Source organism: Ornithodoros turicata, chromosome 4 (genome assembly GCF_037126465.1).
Source record: "Ornithodoros turicata isolate Travis chromosome 4, ASM3712646v1, whole genome shotgun sequence".
Lineage (NCBI taxonomy): Eukaryota > Metazoa > Arthropoda > Arachnida > Ixodida > Argasidae > Ornithodoros > Ornithodoros turicata.
Window position 1 is genome coordinate 79184217 of NC_088204.1, and position 22444 is coordinate 79206660.

Consider the following 22444-nt stretch of genomic DNA (forward strand, 5'->3'; position numbering starts at 1 on the left):
ATGAACCTCAAGGGTACACTCTTAAAAATGAACTTCACCGCATAGCATGCTCCTAGTCAACCATAATCTCTAATGATATCGTTATCTGCCTTGATTTGTTGAAAACGGGAGGCGTACGCCTTTTTTGTGACAATTATGAACAGCATAAGTGTCACTTAAAAAAGGCGTACGCCTCCCGTTTTCAACAAATCAGGGCAGATAACGATATCATTAGGGATGATGGTTGGCTAGGAGCGTGCTATGCGGTGAAGTTCATTTTTAAGAGTGTAGGTTGTACAGGCATGCAGGGATACATCGTAGGGACATTCTTTGCTCCTGACATGACACTACATGATCACATAATTTGGACGACATACCAATTACACTGTAGGGAAGGTATAAGGGACACCTTACACTGCACTGAGGCATTACTCTAGCGGTACCTTAAACTTGCAGGTTTGAAGACATCGCAGATGTGACTGTTCCGCGGCCTTCGACTGTGAATATTCTTCTGCGAAACGGCGGCTGGATGACGATATACTCCCCAAAAGTAGGTACCACAACGTGTACTAGGCGAATGACGCCTACCTGTGCTGATCAAACATGTCTTCCCTTTGCTTAGGCCACGCAGATCAAGTCAATGATACACAAGTTTGTCGTGGAATGCACACAGGTAAGGATGGATATCGGTGATATCGCTACCTCGTAGCACGTCTTGTAGCTTTGAGGTTCGGGAATACGTATGTTGCGTATACTTGTAATGAATGGCCCTTTTGGGGACTATTTCAGGACGCGCCGGAGTACCTCCGTGCTGTGGCCGATTACGTGACAACAGAGTCGACGCTGCTCAGCTTCCGTAAAGGCGAGATCGTACGCCTCGTCAAACACCGTTCGCTCAATCTACCAAAAGGTGACTTTCTTGACGTAACAGCGTCCTTGCATATGGTCTTGTTTCCCTCTCATTTATCAAACTCCTTTACAACGAAACTCAGGGGACATAAAAAAAAATTCGCAGTAAAGGTATTTTCGTTAAAAAGGATGTCCATTATTGGACCTATAGGCTCCAGCGGGACCGCAAAAAACATTTGCTGTAGTGGTATTTTCGTTAAAAAGGTGTTCGCTATAAAGGAGTTTGACTGTAAATTATCAGGGTGTTTACTAACCTGGAAAACCAGAAATTGTTAAGATAAGATAAGTTCAACTGGTTATGGTATATATTGAAGCTAGGTGGCTGCCTTAAGAGCACCTGCAGCTCCAGTTCTCACGCGTTAAAATATGATAATTGGGAGGGATGGAATTTAGAAGCGGTCTTTTATACCGCTATCTTTTAAGAAAGCGCAGAGCGCTTTCAGTGCTTTGGATTTTTGTTGCCTTGTGGGCCATCTTCCGGCAATCTTGCAAAAGCAGAAAGGTCTGTTGTCCAGTGCCGTTAGAGTCAGTTGGAGTTTAAGTCTGGCTTAGCTATATTCTGGGCAGTGCATGATTATGTGGTGTGTATCCTCTGGGACTTTGCATCGTTTGCAAGGGTTGGAGTCGCAGAACCTTAGCTTGTGCCTTGTAGTTCCTGTGTACAACGCTCCAAGTCGTGTGCGATGTACGGATGTTAAGAAATCTTGATGCGACTGAAAGAGTCGAGGGATTGTCAGGGAATTCGGCCAAAAAGCAGCTGAAGTCAAGGAAAATCGCTGACAAGGCTTGGCTCCAAACTTGCAACTGGAAGCGTGGCGGTCGCAAAATGGCGGCAGTTACGGGCGCTCAGCAGAGACGTTCAGCAAAACTAGATACCTAGAGAGAGAGGCCCACAGTTACCTGCGATATCGATAAGACGACGAAGATATCGGTGAAGAGATGGCTCACGTTTTTGTAAGATGACGTCATAGAACGTGGGCTTACGTTGCCTCCGAAACGGACTGGCGTCAATGTGTCGTAGGATAGTACGTATGGCACATGGAATGTCTCAAGTCCATGCAAGGAGCTTCCATCACTCTCTCCAGGGTCCCAAGAGCGGTATTAAAAGAGCATCGTAGAATTTCCACGTGCACACCTCTTCAGTGTGGAAGCACGAGGCATACCAGTTCCCGTGATGCACCACAGCTGCTGCTCCTCTTCGGGCGTTTCGCCCCTTCTTCCGATATCTGAGAATGAATTATATCTTGCAAAGGCTACCAATCAAAGTGGCATGCAGCGGATGTAAAGCAAGACTGTTTATTGCACATTGCACCGCAGTGTCGAACACTACGCTTCAGTGGCTACAAAGTGTCCATAACTGGGTGTAACTGAAGGGTAGCTCTCGCTCAAAAGCGGTATTTATTTCGTTTCGTATCACGCGTCGCTCGGATATTCAGAATAGATCTTAGAAGCGAACGTTATGTATAGACCTCTACCTGTTTGTAAACAAATGACGTCGTAATGTTCGACAGCGCCACGAGTTTGGTAGAGTTGAACTACGTTCAAAGCTAGAGGCGAACAAGGTCGCGCCTGAAAGCCACGGTCTTGAGGGGATTACGATGGTCTCTGAAAGGGACGCGACCTTCGGTCCTATTTTCTTGCAGCGAACAATTGCTCATTCGTGGAACCCAGCTTTCCCCTTCCGATCTGTTTTGGTTTCAGTCTGTCTACCAACGTCATGATGACGTTTGTCGGGTATATGTCAGGTTTATGTCAGGTTTATTTCGAGATAATTTCACAGAATCGTGGAGTCTTCCCAAGTTTCGGTTTCGCGAAGAAGTAGGTGACGTCATCACGCACTAAGCGCATCTGTTTCCTAGCAACAGCGAAGAAGTCCTCTCGGAACGCCTGTCTTCAGCCTCCATGGCAGGATGGCCAGTAATTCTAGGCTAACTTTGAATCATTCGTGGAGCCAGTAGCGTCACTATAGGGGGGTGCGGTCCGCACCCCCGTATAGTGACGCGACTGAAGGGGGTGACGCGCCGCACCAGTAGCTCTCTTTCTTTGCGGCGACATGAGGAGCCCTCTATGAGCACGTGATTTTTGCCTCTGGTATTATATTATGTATCGTGTACCGTCTGGTAGAGGGGGGAGGGGGTGACGCAAAGAGCCCCCGCACCGGGTGGCGCGTACCTTAGTGACGCCGCTGCGTGGAGAGCAACAATGTTGCCAGGCGGGAGCCATATATCACACACGTATATGTGTCTCGAAGTTGGAGATTAATTTTGTGTAACTTGACACATATGGGAAGGACATTTTTGCGAGAATATAATGTCATTTTTTAAGTTTCTGTGGCTATGAGTGTTGCATAAACGAGAACAGATGGAGAAAGGACAGCAAGGGAGGGTGGGAAACAGGGGGTTAGTACGCCTACGGGGTGGAGAACTGCAGTGACATGTGTCCGGAGAGCCCGCCAGAAACCCAGGGTTGACCTCAGACAACAGAGCCGGTAGAGGGACTCGAACCAGCAACCACGCTTTTGGGCTTTAGTATGCCTTGGCACTACCACCGGCGAGCGGATATTGTGTGTAGTTTTCCTCGCACCCCCATACACCCCCGAGGAACTTACAAAATCCCCGAGAAATTCCTGCAAAAAAGGCCACGGAGCCCGAAAAGCCTGCAGATATATGAACACATCCCTACGCAATAGACCATTTTAGAAAAGCAAGCGCCACCTGTGGTACGCAAGGGCTCATGGGAACTTCGAGCGCCTCCAAGCATTACGATACGGCCAGAGGCGGAGGCAGAAGAAGAACAACAACATTCCCGGTGTGCGCAGCATCAGCGTCAGCCGATATAAACCATATCCGAAGCAGACGACGGAGCAGTGTCCCTCAAAGTTCCCATGCTGCCTTGCGCCACGCGCTTGATGGCGCGCGCATCTTTTTAAAATGGTCTATTCCGACACCCATGCATCTGAGACGAAAAATCACGCACAAATCCCTGGCCACGTATCCAGTGAGGGACACCGTGGCCACCCACGACACCCGACATCCGTGACTGCGCGTGCGCAACAGTCAATGAAATACAAGTCGCAACACTAAACGCCACCCACGACTCATTTCATCCGTCACGCAATCTATCAGAAACAGTATCGGCACATTCCTCCCATTGCACAAACAACTCGCCGCGTGCCAAGCCGAACACTTGTCGTCCTGCCCCGCAAAGAAGGAGAGCTTCGAAGCGTGAAGACGCATACTAAGAGCCGTGATCCGCGACGTGGGTGCCGATGTGACGCGGCCGGTGCAACCAGAGTGCAACAGGATGACAATGGCCGAGACACGCGGGGTTGCACACTTCTCTTGGCGCTTCTTCAGTCCACGTCCCAGCATGGTCGCTTATGGTCGCTCTCCGGCTTAACCTCGCTCGGTGTTGATGCGTTTCTTCGGCAAGGACCCAAGGCAGGTGGTCGGCGGTGTCGTCGGCGCTCTGAGAGGTGATGTCTTCTATTGTGAGTGCGGTTTCTCTCGCGTGTTACGTCATGAGTGGCGAAGAAGGAGGTCTTCCCATGTGTACTAGTAGTCTATGTCCTGGTACCTGAACGATGCGTCACTGGGTTACAGCGTTGTCGCCTGTGATGGTAGCTAGACTACCGGGAGTGAGAGAGTGATTCTGGCAGCAATAGACCTCTCCCTGTTTGTAGGCAAGTGTTCGGCAGCACCACCAATTTGGTAGAGTTGAACTATACGCTAGAGGCGACAAGGTCGCGCCCGAAAGCCACGGTCTTGAGGGGATTACGACAGTCCCTGAATAGGGAGGCAACCTTCGGTTCTACTTTTCTTTCAATAGGACACAGCGAACAAGAATCCATTCCTGGAACCTAGCCCTCCCCTACCGATTTGTTTCGGTTTCAGTCTGTCTACCAACGTCATGATGACGTTTCTCAGGCAAAGGTCTATACAGAAGATAAGGGAAACGCTACACTTGAGTTGCTTACCAGCATCCATGTGCGTGATGGCATCTCAGTCAGAAAAGGTGCCTCTGTTGTGCCTGCGAGAAAAGCTTCATCTGTGTAAGGCCTAATCCACCAATATGAACTTCGTTCGTGCTTGACAACCGTTAGAGATTATCTCCAGAGGTTATACTATATAGTTCCTTACACATCTGCTTGTGATTAGTCGTGCAGAGTATCGAATTCGACTGGTTCTCGATATCCAAGTAGCAAGGCTCCATCCCGCGATTAAGCAACTGACCGACGGCGCCGAGCCCTGTGAATGTGACATAGCGTGATGGAAGTTCTACCAGTTCTGGAATTTACGTCGGTGGTTCAGCTGGTAACCTGTTCGCCTCCTGTTTCCAAGGGGATCGGTTCGGACGTCGACAAACGCGGATTTCAGGGCACGTTAAAGAACACGTCATGTGTGGCCAAAAATTGATTTTCTTGCCCGACATAACCCAAGCAGCACAATGTACTGAAAGTCGAGTGCAATAGGGGTGGACGGGTAGGTGGAAGACCTTGAACAGACTCATGATACTCAGGAACATTGATAAGACACATACCGTCCACCCCTATTGCACTCGACTTTCAGTACATTTTGCTGCTTGGGAAACCACTACGACATAAACCACTGAATTATCGATTACCTTGCCCTTTGATTTGTCTTTTGTTCCTGACGTCAGCAGCTACAATTCCAGCAGGAATACAGCGGAAGCAAGTTTATCGCTATCATCATGTATAGGAGCGGACGATAAGCACTAGTCCAGACCTGAAAAGTGTGACATGGTTGATACCCTGATTGTACTATCGATTAATCAGACGGGCCATGAGGCAAGATGGTCCGTGTTGTCTACCAAAGCAAGTCAAAGATAAAAGCGCTACTTGCTTGCGGAGATAAAGCCAGTGCACCCGCCACAGTGGACGGCGGGAGACTATAGGAGCTATCGATGTAATAAAGAAAGGATAAAGACTAGGTCCAAGCCCACAGACCGTTGTCTAAGCACATTTGTCCACAAGCGGTGTTGTGGCAACAAAAAGAAAAAAAATCTATATTTGAATATTTGGCGTTTGCTTTCTTTTTGCTCATCGTACTACGGCGAAATATTTCGGCCTAAGCACAACCGTCCCACTCCCGAAACAGCCAGGTTTATGAATATGCCTTCTGTTTTAACCTCACCGTTGACCGCAAAGCACCTCTACGACATAAAACGCGACATACGCTTGCCATTATTGCGTTTTCAAACCGTGCGTTTTTCCAACTAATTGGGCACTTTTCATAAATAATGTCTTCGGGACCAGTGCTACCACCACAAAGAAAGCTTAGCACGCTTAACAAACAGATAAAGCTATCGCACAATATCGAACAGTCCTCGCACAAAATCTTCGTATCTTGCGCTCCAGACACCCAAATCAACAGCGTGACCTTTTCTCCAACCCGTAAGCTAAGCGAATTCTAACGGTCACAAAACGTAACATTGCAGGATGGCTGTACGGCGTTACAGAGAGCGGAGAGTCCGGCCTCTTTCCCTGCGAATACGTGGTTCCACTCGGCAGGCAAAGCCAAGATGGCGCTCACCACACACCTACCCATCAGGTAAGGTAATCACGATAAGATAAAGCCCCGTATCCGGGTGAACATTACTCACGCGAGAGGCTGATTCACATTACTGCGTTTACGGCTGCGTACAGCGTCCGATGTGTACCTTCTTTCCATCCCGAAGGAGGTTCCGTTGAAATGATTGGACGCAAGCGGCAACGGTAAACGCAGAAGTTTGAATCAGTCTAGGAGGGAGGGCATCAGGAAATATGATCGAGCGCGGACAAGTGGCGTTGACTATGCGTTCTTACGTGAAGGTGTGCCTTCGAACCATGTTGCAGAATGAGAGCCGGGTGTCGCAGAGGCCTTCTGGACAGCACGTCGAGAGACTCGTGGATGGTGCGGTGTCTTCGCCGATCCTCGCGTCGTCGGCGTGGATTGAAAGCAAGGTAAGACGTCGTGTGGGCGGGGGGGCTTATGAAATAAGTGTTAAATGATAGCTAGTCATTGTAGATGTTCTGTCGAAGGTATGGCGGGCGAAGAGTGATGAATGTGTTGAAGGAAGTCGCATGTAGATGCTGAAGAACTTGTCGTGGTGTCCTCGTTTTTTTGCAACGACGCAGTAGTGGGCCACGTATGATAGATATTTGGGCGCTGTCAGCATATATAGGCAGTTCTCCTCTTTTTGCAGAGCGTGCTGCATGGTTGTTTGTCGTCGCTTCATGTTTTTTTTAAGTCTTCCCTACTGGGACATTCACTTCGTAGTTCCATGATGATAACTTGGGTGAAAAAGAAAGAAAAAGACGGATGCCAGAGATAAGGCAACAATTAAATTTAGACATAACTCTTCCCATATATTCACAAGTCAGATGGGAAAGCTAGGAGGAAATGCTTGTAGCAGCAGCGCCATCTTGCCATCGTTTATCTGTGAACTTGTAGCCAAAGTAACGATTACAGGTACAGGCTTTACGTGTCGAGACAAGTGTGATCATGGCGAGCGACGCCACGGTATAGTCTGCACGAGGATTAATTAAGCATGAACGGGTACAGTTTGGAAAGGCTGTTCTTGGCACTGAGTGACATACGAAATGTTGAACGATTCGTGTTACAACGGGACGGTGTTTGCGTTTCTGTACTCCGTTCTTGATCCGAGCCCTTCAATGTGACAATACCCAGGCTTCCGTTCGCGTCAGTGTCTTCGTCGTCAGTCTGCTAGAAACTCATGATAAGATATGTGATCTTGTATTGCCAACTGTAGGATGGGACAAGCGAAAGATATGTGATCTTAAGATAGGGATGAAAAAGTGAAATCCGTAACAGTAGAGAATCTTAAGAATAGGGTACGTACCGAGGAGTTTTTGGGTCCCCAAAGAAATAAGGAGTCGTCGGTCCGTATTGCGCAGAACATTGTTTGGGTTCTCGGCTCGTATACAGTGACGGCCCCTAGTTCCTTGAGGCCCCAGAGCGCTTGAGTGCCCTATCCAAACCCATATTGCCTATTGTGCACTACACGGCGCAAAAAAGTATGCGATGTGGTGGCAGATCTATTTGTAATCAAATGTGACAGTAAGTGCGAAGCAGGACCTGCATTTCTTAAAGAATTACTAAACAGCAAGCGAGCTGATGACTAGCATACCTCAAAACTAGGGGGGGGGGAATTTATTGGCAGAAAAAAAGGGAAATAAAAGGGGAAACGTCAGCCCTGCAGCACGCCGGGACTAGGGACAACGATACCTGGTGTGCTCTCGTCATCCTTAGTCTCGGACCTGCCCACACGTTTGGCACCATTCGGCCGGTAGCGAGCTGGGTTGTCCTTCCCCAGTGTCACAATGATGTGGGCTCTGCAGCATGATGAGAACATACACAGTCTCGGATCTGACAATGGGCATAGGAAATTCATAGTCTCTGATAATGCAAATACCTGACTGAACTGGACCTAATGTAGAGTAACTCAACAAAATTATTATTCGGCGCAGCATGATCTTTGTTATCCTTGCGCCAGTAAAGTCAAATCAAATCCTTGGTCTCGGGGTTTTACCTTCATGCATTTCTTAGTAAAGTCCAAATTTAAGGCTATTTTATCTGTTTTAGCAAACGCTTTCGCTGTCCACTGCTATAAGAGCTGCAAGACACTCGTGGAAGCTAACCTCTTGAACATATACCTTCCAAAAACATCCTCTGTGCCGGGTCGGCGGACTCCAACCATGTGGGTTGGAATGTCGCTCCGTCCTCCGCGCGAAGGCCATCAGCTCGCGTGATCCCCGTGATCCACCCCCCCCCCCCAGCCGCCTTTCTTTCATTCCGTTTAGCGCCGCGATGCAACTATGGCTCTGAGCGGTGCGCAGGCGTGGACGGATGGAGAGAGAGGACAGCAGGAAGGAGTTGCAAACAGAAGGAAGTTAATATGCGTCCAGGGCCGGCTTCGCCGATATATGCTCCTCTGCAAAGCCAGCCGGAAAACTCGGTGAAAGCCTCAAACACACGTTGTGCCAGGCTTCGAACCATCACCTCCCTGTCTTATAGTACGACCCTGAAGTTTGTCTGGGCCTTGAGTTGGGCGAATCGACCACCGAGGAGTCTCTGCCGATGATAACTACCTCCGTGACGTAAACTTTGGAATTACGATTATTATCTCGAAAACTCGGAAAACAACGCGGCAACGCTGACGTAAAGATAGCTACTCCTTTCATTCTCAACAATTTTTTCCCCTCGTCCATTCTCCCATGTCCAGTGCAGCTACATTGCTGACCGTCAGTGCAATACGACTTCTCATTTCTCCTAATCCAATATTAAGCTGTACAGGTTTGTTGACAACGCTGTCGCCGATACGACCTCAGACGCGCGCTCTCCTCCTGGTATCCTCTGCCGTTATCGCTCCAGTGATAAGCCGCAATAGGAAACGCAATGTTCGCGTCGACTGGGTGGGGAAAATAATGCGGTCGTAAAGAAGATGGCTTGACCCTCTGGTTCTGTTGACATTCTTGACGTTCCGCATCATCTTTCACGACGCTGGTCGGAAGTGAAATGTTTCTTCGACGCTTTTTTCGTCGCCAGGACGACCATGGTGACGAAGAGGAAGAGGTGGGAGAGGAGGCGGACAGGAGGGCGACCGAATTGGCAGACGGAAAGCACAGCATGTTGCAATTCGCTATGTTCAACTTCAGAGAGAGTCTGGACAGGTAAGACACTGCAAAAGAGCCGTTAATTTCGCGGCCCGAGTGTTTCGCGAACGGGGTAGAGGGCGTGTATATTCGCGGACATTCATAATTTCGCGATTCGTCTGTATGCAAAAAATCCGTGGCTGAACTTTCGCTCACTTCCTGGTATACACCCCGAGATTGCTGCGTTCGATAAAAAGCTGCATTGCACGCGTCTGCGCGATAAAATAGTTGGATATTTTTCTTTCTTTTTTCTTTGCTAGTAACCTGTACAATCATGGGTGAAAATGAAAAACGGCTTTATTTTGATGATGCTTAATATTGGGTGAAAATAAAGATCGCGATTCCAGCACACTTTTCGCAGTGTCCATCTTTCGCGTGCCCTTAAAGTTCTAATTTCCCGATTCGCGAAATTCGCGAAAATTAAAGGATCGCGAGGATAACGGGTTTACAGAATGAGTCAAGTACCTTTGAGGTTTGTGACTGATTGCGGTAACTGGCTATTGAATTGGTAAGGTCAAGTTCAGTTACATTCCGGTACCTTTACTTGTGGGTACGTTTGAAGGGCGATACATTGTTCTTGTGCTGGGAACTGTCAAGCTGTCGAACAGCTTGACGTTATTTGTTTACGAACAGGGAGAGGTCTATAGGAGGCAGCGAACAAGTGCACATTCGTGGAACCTAGCCCTCCCCTTCCGATTTCTTTCGGTTTCAGACTGTCTACCAACGTCATGATGACGTTTCTCGGGTAGAGGTCTATTCGCACGCCTATTAGAGTTCGCTAGTTCGCTCGTATTTACTAATTCACAAGAACTTTCGCATCCGTTTTTAACTGACGCAAAAAACCGTCACGTTCGTGCTAATGAGCCGCAAAACGTCCCAATTTTCGCGCGCTTTTGCGTGTGAGAGTAAACACATTGTGACTGCCCAGGTACGAGTTGCTGCGCCAGAGGGATGGTTCCATCCGAGGTTCCGTCAAGATGATCGAACACTTGAAGGCAACCCGAGGAGGAAAAGGGCGAAAAGCCAAGGACTCCGACTGGACCTGGAAGGAACTCGTCGAGATGATCAAATTCTCTAAGGTAACAACTCTGCTAATAGTGTGCTCTCTGTGACTGCGGTCCGATGGTTTTAACCAGGATTTTTATCTGAAGCGGTGTGACATCTGTATCAGCTGGCTATACTGCCATGTATTGTTCGTATCAGCAAAATTTTCGTGGGTGTACTGTAAGATATTTTATCCCAAGCAGCACAATGTACTGAAAGTCAAGTGCAATAGGGGTGGCCGGTATGTGTCCTATCAATGTTCTTTAGTTTCAGAATTCTGTTCAAGGCCTTCCACCTACCCGTCCACCCCTATTGCACTCGACTTTCAGTACATTGTGCTGCTGGGGATGGGATCTTAGGGCGTGGGGTGTGCTGGGAAAGCCCCTGGTCAGAGATAAGTTAAGATAGATAAGTCTCATAAGATGCGCACCCTTCTTATCTGTTATGGCGTATCAGTGTGGAGTACAACATAGATCCGCGTTGTCGTTTTTTCGTGTGTAAAAGGCCTTTTCTGCATGGAGTTGCTCCACCTGCCGGTCAAGTGCCCTAACCATTACGCCACGCTGGTACAAAGAGTTTCTCTTCTTGCTAGCCCCCCATTTATGCCATTTTATTGACACACTTCGTTTTGTTGTCGTCATTTTCGCGTATCCTGTGACGCTGTTCCCGTGCGCACGGCCCCTACTCGATGCACCACGCCCGCGCGAATCGCCGACCTTGTTATCCCGCGTCTTTCTATTTACAACAACAACAACGCGTCTGAAAAGAAAGAGATCCCATCTCGAAGATCATTGTTCCAAGTTCCTTCCAACAAACGACAAAAGCTCTCAAAGTCCGCTTTCTTAAACGCCGCTCATTCGCCAGCAGACCGTAACAGAGAGGGTCTGTCTCGAGCAGGGTATACACTTTGGAAGTAGGGCACATAAACATTTAAAAAGCGTCAGAAATTTGTTTTTATTGCAGCAAGAGACGGTATAGGATGCGTTGGTTGGAACTGAATATGTTGGGAATGCGAGACGTATACAGTGTGGATTTTATTTGATAGATTTTCATGATGTCATCATATAGTCGAAGAAGAACAGTAGAAGAAGAACAGTCTCTGTTCGAAATATCGGCGGCTTCTGTCCTGAGGCAACTCCCTTCCTACATCTCTACCGGTTCGCTGGGTTTCTATACCCATCCAGTTTTGTTCAAGTTTCCTTAATTAAAATAGTAATAAATGAACAAAAATAATAAGAATTGGCTGCATCTTTGTGCATTCTGTCAAACGGTAGCTTTTATTGGGCAACGGGCGCCAGCGTTAAGCCGGCAACATCGAGCCGTCATTGCCAACTTCTGTGGTATGTCGGCCGCCAGTTGACAGTGGCAGGTCATGTCGGCTAGTTTCGGTGATCACCAAGTCGACATTGCCAACTTCTGCGGAATGTCGGTCCAAAGTTGGTGTTGTCGGCTACATGTCGCTTGTTTCGGTCAACACCGAGCCGACATTGCGAACTTCAACTTGATATCGGTCGCAAGTTGGCATCGTCGGCTACATGTCGCGTTATTCCGTCAACATCGTGCCGGCATTGCCAAATTCTGTCGTATATCGGGCACAAGTTGGCAGTCATCGGGCATATGTTGGGCCGACGTGCCCAATTTGCTACCGACTTCGGCCCGATGTCGTGTGCCGCCTGGGCATTTTAACTTCTCCGTCCCGACCGACACAGCTGTCGACGTTGGTATAAATCTCGCCTTAGTAATAAAAAAAACAAAGCGGGCGATTGCTCTTCAGTGGAAAGGTTAAATTGAAATGAGGTGAAAATGTCGAGTACCATTTAAGCTCGCCCATCCACCCAGGGGCGGATCCTGGGCTTTTCTAAGGGGGAGGGGGGAGGGAAGATCCTGCCTTGAGGGACAGAAATTGAGGTGTGGGTCAAGACATCCGGACCCCTACCCCCTAGATCCACGCCTGCATCTATCGTGATGCCCCTCAAAAGTTTCCAAAGGTTGTGATGACGTCATTCACAGCACAGGTTGATGTCTTCATTTGACATTAGGTTATAGCGGATTTTGGGCAATAAAAAAAGTAATAAATCAAGAAATAATAACTAATAAATAAATAAAGTAATAAGTTATGAATTCCTCAAGTAATAAGTTATGAATTCCTCAAGTAATAAGTTATGAATTCCTCAAGTAATAAGTTATTACTTCCTAAAGTAATTAATTAAAAAACATCTTACCCTATGTACCTCACAATGAAATTGCCACGAAATTGGTTGTATGCTTTACGTGACTCCATGCCTGAATGTGATCTTGAATGCATTCTTTTTTCCTGTCCAGTCTCCTATTCAATCTGCTCTGCTCAACTTGGAGTCTCCCGAATTAAATAAAATGGCCACTGAAAGCTTCCTAGGTGAGATATCCACAGTTAAATGCACATACAATGTGCCTGTGAGCTGTTCCTCCTCATTAATCAATACGTGCATATTTTGGCAGCTGTCATGCGCTATATGGGCGACTACCCCTTGGCCAAAAATCAGTCAGAAGTGGACTGTGTATATTCTATCCTTGTGGTAAGTTTTTTTATGCTTTGTGTGTAGTCTCAGTGACATATCATTTTTTTTGTGGTGACATGTCCATTTTTTATGGTGCAATGTAAATTTTTTATGGTGACATGTCCAATTTTTTATGGTGACATGTCCAATTTTTTGTTGGTGACATGTCCAATTTTTTGTTGGTGACATGTCCATTTTTTTATGGTGACATGTCCATTTTTTTATGGTGCCGTATCATTGGAATATTTTGCGTGCTGATTGTGAACATCATTAGAAATCGTGCTATAGCGATTTTTAGGTTCGTACTGCCCCCGGAGTGATTAATAAATATTATGCTAAGTTCGCAGGAATTTAGTAGTAATTGCGTCACGACTCGCGTCAACTTGATCGTGATGATAATGCGGGTGAGGGGGGTTCCGAGAAGACATTTGTAACGTAGGTTTTTGTTCCAACCGGGAAAAAAATATTTTCTTTCTCTCGTGATAAGATGTTTCTTGAACTTTATAAGGTCGCTTTTATGAGTCATCCATCGTGCTGTATCTTTGACGTATCCCGTCCGAGCCTGTGTCATGCAGACTTGCACTCTCTCTGGATCTCGTTGCCATCCGATTATTGTCAATAAATCAATAAACTGGAGTGGATTGGCGTGCGAGTTGACATCGGCTTTAACTTTCAGAGTTGCCATAAACATCCAGCACTACGAGACGAAGTCTACTGTCAGATTATCAAACAGACGACAAATAACAAAAGCTCAAAACCGTAAGTACGAAGAATGCACTTTGTTTTAGCAGGTTTTGTTGAAATTTAAGTGCTTCATGGGAATGTATGTGAAGTACTTTGTCGAAATGTTGCATTTCCTTGAAACCTAATGTAATACTTACTTGAGATACCGAACATACCCTTCTACATAAGTCAGTGTTCGTTCATGACCCCGCTGGAATTTTACGGAACTTGGATACGTAGAATGAAACAGAATTATCTTGCAAATACTTGATATCGTTATAACCGAATTTTTGCTTTCTTCTTTACACCAATAATTGCCAGCGCAAATGGCCGTTGCTCTCTGTTTTGGTGATATCCGTCTCTATTAGACACTGAACAGGACCTGGTTTAGATAACAATAACCGCTGTACTCACATCGCATCGCAATAACCGGGTTTCACTCCCCGCACAACAGTGACAGTTGCCAACGTGGATGGCGGTTGTTCTCAATCATCGCTGCATATTTTGACTGCTCGGAGAACCTGAAGCCGTATCTCTTCAAGTTCCTGGAAACAGCAGCTTATGACAAAAGACGAGCTTACCACGGTATGTCGGTTGCGCTGATCCTGTTATAACGATGAACTGACGTTTTTGTGCTTCCGCAAAGGTACTGCCATGGTGTGCTTGCAGAACCTGAGGAAGACGTTTAAGTACGGTGGAAGAAAGAATGTTCCTAGCATAGAAGAGATTGCTGCCATCTCGGTGAGTACTCTTGTTTCAACATTGACGGCCACGTACTAAAGCCTCCAATCGATACATTGTTGCCGAAATGAGAATCCAAATGACTTTCTGAGACCATTCAATGCGCAGACGTCATTCAGTTTGGTGCACATTTGCTTTCAACAGGCGGGCAGGAATTCGAAACGGCAGATCTACAGGCTACCAGGAGGAACGGAGCGAGTCATCAACACAAAGTCAACAACCGTCGTCGAAGACATCATCGACGAAATCTGCACGATACTGGGCGTGCGAAGTGCCATAGAAGCAGAGGAATTTTCTTTATATTGCATCGTTGAAGGAGGTACGCAGTAACCCGCTTATGGCGATGGAGAGTTGCAGTCGTGAAGACGACGGCCCCCTATCCTCTATCTGGCAATTCCATTTTTCAGCGATAGTTTTGTAAAGTCCACCAACATCGACGGCTGTTAGTCCGTAACCGTTCTTAAAGTTACAACGGCGCGGAAAGTGGTGAGGGAGGGGGTGCCCGAGGATGAGGATCGGAAGATTGTCTTTCCAAGTTGCCGTATACAAACGTGTTTGGTAGAACGACGACTTTACTTATGACAATGATTGGGGGTTTCATTACCAGGGTCGATGTGTTTGGAAGAATTCCCAAAGATCCTTTTTTTTTTATTCACATTAACGATTTCTGTACAACGTCCGCAAGGGAGGTCGTTTTAAGCGGATTTCATATTCACGCTCGGTAAGAAGAGTGAAATGGTCATATTAGTCTTGTGCAAACATGTTGGGTATAGACTTATTTTACTTCGCTAGACTTTATTTGCTTCGTTTACAGCCGTAGTGTCGCGATATCGTTATAAATGGACTCACACGAGCCTTCCCTGGGTTATTATATAGGAACAAACTTGCCTGCGTCACGAATTTTATTCCTGTTACGCAGATCCTTTCACCATGCCTTTAAGTCGAGAGGAGTACATACTTGACGTGACGACGGAATTGATCAAGAACGGACACGTGTTCTACCTCATCTTCTGCCGCTCCGTTTGGTTCTTCCCGCTGCGGCTGGACAATGCGCTTTACGTCGAAGTCATCTTCAACCAAGTGGCTCCTGATTACTTGGAAGGTCTGCTACTGGTTGCCCCAAGAGGGCGTCCAATACCTGACAATGTAGTGGTAAGCTGAATTTTACCGCAAGTTGACGGATTAACCTGTTATGTTATACTCTATCGCTATAACCGGTGTCCCTGTTACGCAACATGCTACCAACATATTTAAGGTGTATGCGACCCAGTGCATGACCAGCAGACGTAACAGAATAACAGGAATTAAAGAGACTATGAAACGATTGTTTTCTTGTGTCCGTTTGGCAGTATATAGTTGTTTCTGATGACATAACCGAAGTTTAATCTTCAGCAAGAGCGAATGACTTCAAGAAATAATTTAAACGAAGTAGCGAGGATGATACGCCTGTCGCCCGCTCCACGTAGCGATAAGAAAAACTTCACAGCGCGCGCATCTACGTCACCCATGACGTCACCGTTCTTCGCATGGTACGCCCGCGTAAACAACGCCAACAACGTAGAGAAGCTTCGTCCTCATTCTCTATTGAAGATACGCTTCTTTCTGCGACCCGTGTGCAAACCCAACGAAGTGAGAGGAGGACAACCGAGGAGAGGTCCTGAGCCGATTTCAACCGCGCGTATTTGAAAAACCGCGGGGCTTAAATCGGGGAAAATTTCTGGTGTACGAGTTTCTCGATACAAAGAAAAGTTTCAGCAAAAAAAGAAAAGTGCCTGCGTAGCGCTGAGCTTTGAGCTTGATAGTCCGCATGTAAATACTGCTTTTATCGCTTCACATGTTCATTTACGAAAAATACGTTGCGCATCAATGTTTTCAACTGTTTTTTTTTAATATATTCTCAACAGCAGGAATTTTTTTGCAGTGTGTTTAGGAACTTAATAAGCATCGACTCGTTTTTCGTGTCGTGTTTCAGAACGACATGGCGCGCATTGCAGCCCTGTTACATCGTGCCGCCGACATGCAGCATGTTCCGTCCAAGTAAGTCCGCCGCACTGTGTTTTGCCTGCCTGTCTATAGTGTGTCTCGTGTCCATAATGCTTTAACCTAACCCAAGTAAACCTAACCCTCATAATGCTTTGTTTCCTTAGGGACGAAGTAAAGTACCTGTTGCCAAAGCCCGTCTTGGCCATGAAGGACATTCGACCGCCTCAGTGGGTCGACATGGTGCAATACAGTTGGCCTGACATGATGGCCCTCACAAACACGGAAGCCAAAGCCCAGTGCCTCGGTAAATTGGTGGAAAGGGTAGCAAGGAGGAGGATCAGAACAGCAGATGCACGTCAGCCAGTGGCGTAGCCACGGGGGGGAGCTGTTTCGGGGTTTAAAACCCACCGAACTCGTACATTTTGTATTGCATTTGGGAGAGGGTAGCGAGGGTGAAATCATCCTCCCCCAGTAAAGTCCCAGTGGAACCCCTCCCAAAATATATTTCTGATTACGCCACTGGCGCCAGCTGTCACTAGATGCGTCACCAGCAGGTGCTTGCGCAGCGGTGTCAGAGAGAGACACAGTGACGTGTGTGTTTGCACGGAAAATCATCTATAGCTAGTTGAGGTCTCCTCGCTTATCAGTGCATAGTGCTCAAGCTTTACAATGACACCAATAATGGCCGCGACCATTTCTATTGGTTCCCGTGAGCACGTCACCTCTTTCGCGGCCGCTTCACCTGCCTGAGAGCCCTGCCGCGATATTGTATGAGAGATGAGTTTCGGTATTCACCGTGCCGACTTTCTCTGCGTCTATACGCTACGACAGTACGTCTCTGCGCGTGAGAGGAAGAAAAGGTTGAAAAAGCACGTGACAGAGTCTTGTCTACTGAAAAAAAAAACGGCAATAAGGGGGCATCCGCAGACGGGCCACCACACTACGGTGAAAAAGATGAAAGAACGTGGTGGTGGCGCTGTTGAAAGAGCTCGATCGCCGTTGATAGCCTCAGAGAGGTGGGCAACCTGTGAGGTCCTCGCGTTTAGTTGTTGTGGTACCTTATTTAATGTGCCGCTCCGGACTCGGGAAAACAGCGTTTATTTTATTTTAGTTCATGAAAAGGTGCCTCAAGGATTCTATACGAGAAATTTCAGTGCCGTTTACGAACGCTGTGCATTTCTGTCAATTTTTGAAGATTTGCTGAGCTTCCACAAGTTTCGATGACGCGAAGAGCGAGTGACGTAATCATAAGCCCACAAATTGCAATGATATCATGTTCTGGAGAGGGCACACATCTCCTAGCAACGACGCTGGCGTCCAGGGAGGGTCACGTGACGCTGATCGAAAGAGGGGAAAATGGGAGAGGTGTCTTCTCCTTCCTTTGTGTTTTCTCCAAGGTCGGAGCAGTCGGATGATATGTCACGTGGGGCTCCGTTACCGGAGCGCAAAAAGTGAGCCCCCCCGGAAGACGCGAAGGGCAACAGCGTTACCAGATGAGAGCCGGGCGCTCCATCAGAGCCTAACATGACGTCACAGTTCTCAAACATAAAAATTTTTCTCTAGCTTTCCCGTCACGTAGTGCCACACTATTTTGCAGGATTGTAAAGTGAGACGAGAAGATTCCAGTAACCTAACTTTGGTAGGATTCTGAAGAAACGAGATTTAGTCTGTAGGGGCACTTTAAGGGCGATCCAATGAGCTCATTCTACACGCACAACGGGAAAGGGAAAAGCTGAGGGGATGCGCCAAAATGCTGACCCGCATGCATAGCGTATTACCATGACCTTTGCTCTAAAACTTTGAAAGTTGGTTCTGATCAACGCGAATAACCTTTTAGATCTATGTGGCATAATTTAGGAGCAAACTGTCACAAGCCCTTTGGCGACGAATTAGCCATTCTATAACACGCTTATTTTGTGGAACCTGTTCGGTTAGGAAAAAGAAGTTCCACCTAATCCTCGCATATCACATTAATTATAGACGTCCAGCAACGACTTAGAACTTTCCTTGAGTGCAGTTCCTTTTCGTTCCAGACATCCTACAAAGGTGGCCATTGTTCGGATCCTGCTTCTTCGCAGTAAAGGTACGCCATAACTTCCGCTTGACGATGTCTCACGCTAATCTTGACGTCAAACGTTTCCAGTGGATCCGCACCGAGAATAATCAAGCCGAGCACATCCTGGCATTAAATCGCGAAGGAATTCACTTCTTAGATGTCGCTTCACACGTAGGTTGTTTTGCGAAGAACTAGGAGCCTGACTGCCTGATCCGTGCACCGGTTCACGTGGACGTACTTTCACATTTCCAGGAGTCCGTGTGGATGTACCCATTCTCCGAGGTGATCTCTACGCGCAAAGTTCGTGCGGAGGATGGAACGCTGTTCCTGGACATGAAATGTGGCAACCTTATGGTACAAAAGATAACCCGTATTCAGACTGACCAGGTATCTATGTTTGGTTGATTGTTTTTGCAAGATAGTATAGCCTGCCCTACTGAGTGTAACAAGTGCAGCAAGAAGAGCAGTGGAACGTGTTCAGGGGATGGGTTTTATGTAGTAACGTAAGATGATAGAATGCAATGACGGAAGCATTGTAGCGTAGAACGGCGCTTCTCACTTGTACTGGTGAACAATACCCCATGTTAGCGTCTTTCGCCATTCTGCCGCCACCTGGGTGGCAGTTATTCTTCGCAAGTGCAGGCAATCACGATCACCTATTTTCTGTAAATGCACGTAATCGCGATACTGGCCATTTTCCGCAAACGCCCGCAGTCGTGGTGCCAGCTGTTCCCCAAAGGCTCAAATCCCCATACTAGCTGCTCCCGCAAAAGCCCAAATCCCTACACCAGCTGTTCCCCCAAAAGCCCCAAATCCCTACACCAGCTGTTCCCCCAAAAGCCCCAAATCCCTACACCAGCTGTTCCCCCAAAAGCCCCAAATCCCTATACCAGCTGTTCCCCCAAAAGCCCCAAATCCCTATACCAGCTGTTCGCCCAAATCCCTATACCAGCTGTTCGCCCAAATCCCTATACCAGCTGTTCGCCCAAATCCCTATACCAGCTGTTCGCCCAAATCCCTATACCAGCTGTTCGCCCAAATCCCTATACCAGCTGTTCGCCCAAATCCCTATACCAGCTGTTCGCCCAAATCCCTATACCAGCTGTTCGCCCAAATCCCTATACCAGCTGTTCGCCCAAATCCCTATACCAGCTGTTCGCCCAAATCCCTATACCAGCTGTTCGCCCAAATCCCTATACCAGCTGTTCGCCCAAATCCCTATACCAGCTGTTCGCCCAAATCCCTATACCAGCTGTTCGCCCAAATCCCTATACCAGCTGTTCGCCCAAATCCCTATACCAGCTGTTCGCCCAAATCCCTATACCAGCTGTTCGCCCAAATCCCTATACCAGCTGTTCGCCCAAATCCCTATACCAGCTGTTCGCCCAAATCCCTATACCAGCTGTTCGCCCAAATCCCTATACCAGCTGTTCCCCCAAATCCCCATACCAGCTGTTCCCCCAAGAGCCCCAAATCCCCATACCAGCTGTTCCCCCAAGAGCCCCAAATCCCCATACCAGCTGTTCCCCCAAGAGCCCCAAATCCCCATACCAGCTGTCCCCCAAAAGCCCCAAATCCCCATACCAGCTGTTCCCTCAATCACGATGCCTGATACCAGCTGTTTCCCCAAACGCCCTCAATCCTGATATCAGTTGTTATCCCCAAAAGCCCCGAATCCCCATACCAGCTGCTTTCCCCAACTGCTCCGAATCCCCATGCCAGCTGCTTTCCCCAAGTGCTCCGAATCCCCGTGCCAGCTGTTTTCTCCCAAGTGCTCCGAATCCCCGTGCCAGCTGTTTTCTCCCAAGTGCTCCGAATCCCCGTGCCAGCCGTTTTCCCCCAAGTGCCCCGAATCCCCGTACCAGCTGTTTTCCCCCAAGTGCCCCGAATCCCCGTACCAGCTGTTTTCCCCCAAGTGCCCCGAATCCCTGTACCAGCTGTTTTCCCCCAAGTGCCCCGAATCCCCGTACCAGCTGTTTCCCCCCAAGTGCCCCGAATCCCCTTACCAGCTGTTTTCCCCCAAGTGCCCCGAATCCCCTTACCAGCTGTTTTCCCCCAAGTGCCCCGAATCCCCTTACCAGCTGTTTTCCCCCAAGTGCCCCGAAAACCCTTACCAGCTGTTTTCCCCCAAGTGCCCCGAATCCCCTTACCAGCTGTTTTCCCCCAAGTGCCCCGAATCCCCTTGCCAGCTGTTTTCCCTAAGTGCCCCGAATCCCCTTGCCAGCTGTTTTCCCCCAAGTACCCGAATCCCCTTGCCAGCTGTTTTCCCCCAAGTGCCCCGAATCCCCTTGCCAGCTGTTTTCCCCCAAGTGCCCCGAATCCCCTTGCCAGCTGTTTTCCCCCAAGTGCCCCGAATCCCCTTGCCAGCTGTTTTCCCCCAAGTGCCCCGAATCCCCTTGCCAGCTGTTTTCCCCCAAGTGCCCCGAATCCCCTTGCCAGCTGTTTTCCCCCAAGTGCCCCGAATCCCCTTGCCAGCTGTTTTCCCCCAAGTGCCCCGAATCCCCTTGCCAGCTGTTTTCCCCCAAGTGCCCCGAATCCCCTTGCCAGCTGTTTTCCCCCAAGTGCCCCGAATCCCCTTGCCAGCTGTTTTCCCCCAAGTGCCCCGAATCCCCTTGCCAGCTGTTTTCCCCCAAGTGCCCCGAATCCCCTTGCCAGCTGTTTTCCCCCAAGTGCCCCGAATCCCCTTGCCAGCTGTTTTCCCCCAAGTGCCCCGAATCCCCTTGCCAGCTGTTTTCCCCCAAGTGCCCCGAATCCCCTTACCAGCTGTTTTCCCCCAAGTGCCCCGAATCCCCTTACCAGCTGTTTTCCCCCAAGTGCCCCGAATCCCCTTACCAGCTGTTTTCCCCCAAACGCACTCCATCCCGATACCAGCTGTTTTCCCCCAAACGCCCTCCATCCCGATACCAGCTATTTTTCACATACGCCGACAAATGTGGTACCAGCTATTTTCCGCATGCGCCCTCATTTGTGACACGCCACGGAAAATCAGTGCAGTGATACGTAGCCGAACTGTTTCACGATAAATATGTCCCCACAAATCACTCGTTTATATAACTTTCTCTGCTCAATAGGCTCACGAAGTCTCCCGGCTTGTCCGCCAGTACATCAACATCCAACAGAATCAACAGGGGACGCAACAGGGAGACGCACCTCGAGACGTCACGCTGTCCCGTAACTTGAAGTGAACTCCAACTCTAGCTATGACAGTCTGGCTCATGGCCCAGAACTACCTACGTCGGAACGCTTAAAAGCACGTGGCAAAGGGGACAAACGTGACGTCACTTCCGTCGGCGTCCACGTGACAACGGAGATTATTTAGGTGCGACCCTTGCTCGCGACGTTCTGCAAAGTAGGAGTACGATATGGACGCATAACGAGGGGTACTATGTGTTTGCATAGACTAATGTTTTGAGCTTGCTCGTCTTAGGCAAATATTTTTATAAGGGATATGTATATTTTGTGTATAACCCTCTTGACCAACACCCTCCGACTGGAGTATGGACTAGGCCTCGTACGGGGCCTCGATGACTACAAAATAAAAAGATTTTTTAATACGAAAAGTGCGGCGCTGTCTGTCGTTTCTTCCTCTTTCCCTCCCCTTGTTTCTTCTTTCCCTCCCCTTGTTTCTTCTTTCCCTCCCCTTGTTTCTTCTTTTCCCTCCCCTTGTTTCTTCTTTTCCCTCCCCTTGTTTCCTCTTTTCCCTCCCCTTGTTTCGTCTTTTCCCTCCCCTTGTTTCCTCTTTTCCCTCCCCTTGTTTCGTCTTTTCCCTCCCCTTGTTTCCTCTTTCTCCTCCCCTTG

General features: G+C 48.2%; 1 protein-coding gene across 2 annotated transcripts in view; it reads left to right on the forward strand.

The window, feature by feature from the left end:
- The window catches only part of LOC135392035 (unconventional myosin-XV-like), a 62460-nt gene extending 40254 nt beyond the window's left edge, over positions 1 to 22206 (forward strand). For both annotated transcript variants that reach the window (XM_064622654.1, XM_064622655.1), the window contains 20 exons: positions 436 to 529; positions 602 to 652; positions 769 to 889; positions 6346 to 6458; positions 6743 to 6850; positions 9456 to 9580; positions 10491 to 10641; positions 12929 to 13001; positions 13085 to 13161; positions 13820 to 13902; positions 14321 to 14451; positions 14513 to 14607; positions 14752 to 14926; positions 15527 to 15759; positions 16580 to 16644; positions 16755 to 16894; positions 18624 to 18673; positions 18734 to 18817; positions 18899 to 19033; positions 21718 to 22206. In XM_064622654.1, coding sequence (XP_064478724.1) covers positions 436 to 529; positions 602 to 652; positions 769 to 889; positions 6346 to 6458; positions 6743 to 6850; positions 9456 to 9580; positions 10491 to 10641; positions 12929 to 13001; positions 13085 to 13161; positions 13820 to 13902; positions 14321 to 14451; positions 14513 to 14607; positions 14752 to 14926; positions 15527 to 15759; positions 16580 to 16644; positions 16755 to 16894; positions 18624 to 18673; positions 18734 to 18817; positions 18899 to 19033; positions 21718 to 21831 — 2218 coding nt within the window. In that variant the 3' untranslated portion in view covers positions 21832 to 22206. The remainder of the gene's footprint in view (positions 1 to 435; positions 530 to 601; positions 653 to 768; positions 890 to 6345; positions 6459 to 6742; positions 6851 to 9455; positions 9581 to 10490; positions 10642 to 12928; positions 13002 to 13084; positions 13162 to 13819; positions 13903 to 14320; positions 14452 to 14512; positions 14608 to 14751; positions 14927 to 15526; positions 15760 to 16579; positions 16645 to 16754; positions 16895 to 18623; positions 18674 to 18733; positions 18818 to 18898; positions 19034 to 21717) is intronic.
- The last annotated feature ends 238 nt before the right edge of the window (positions 22207 to 22444 follow it).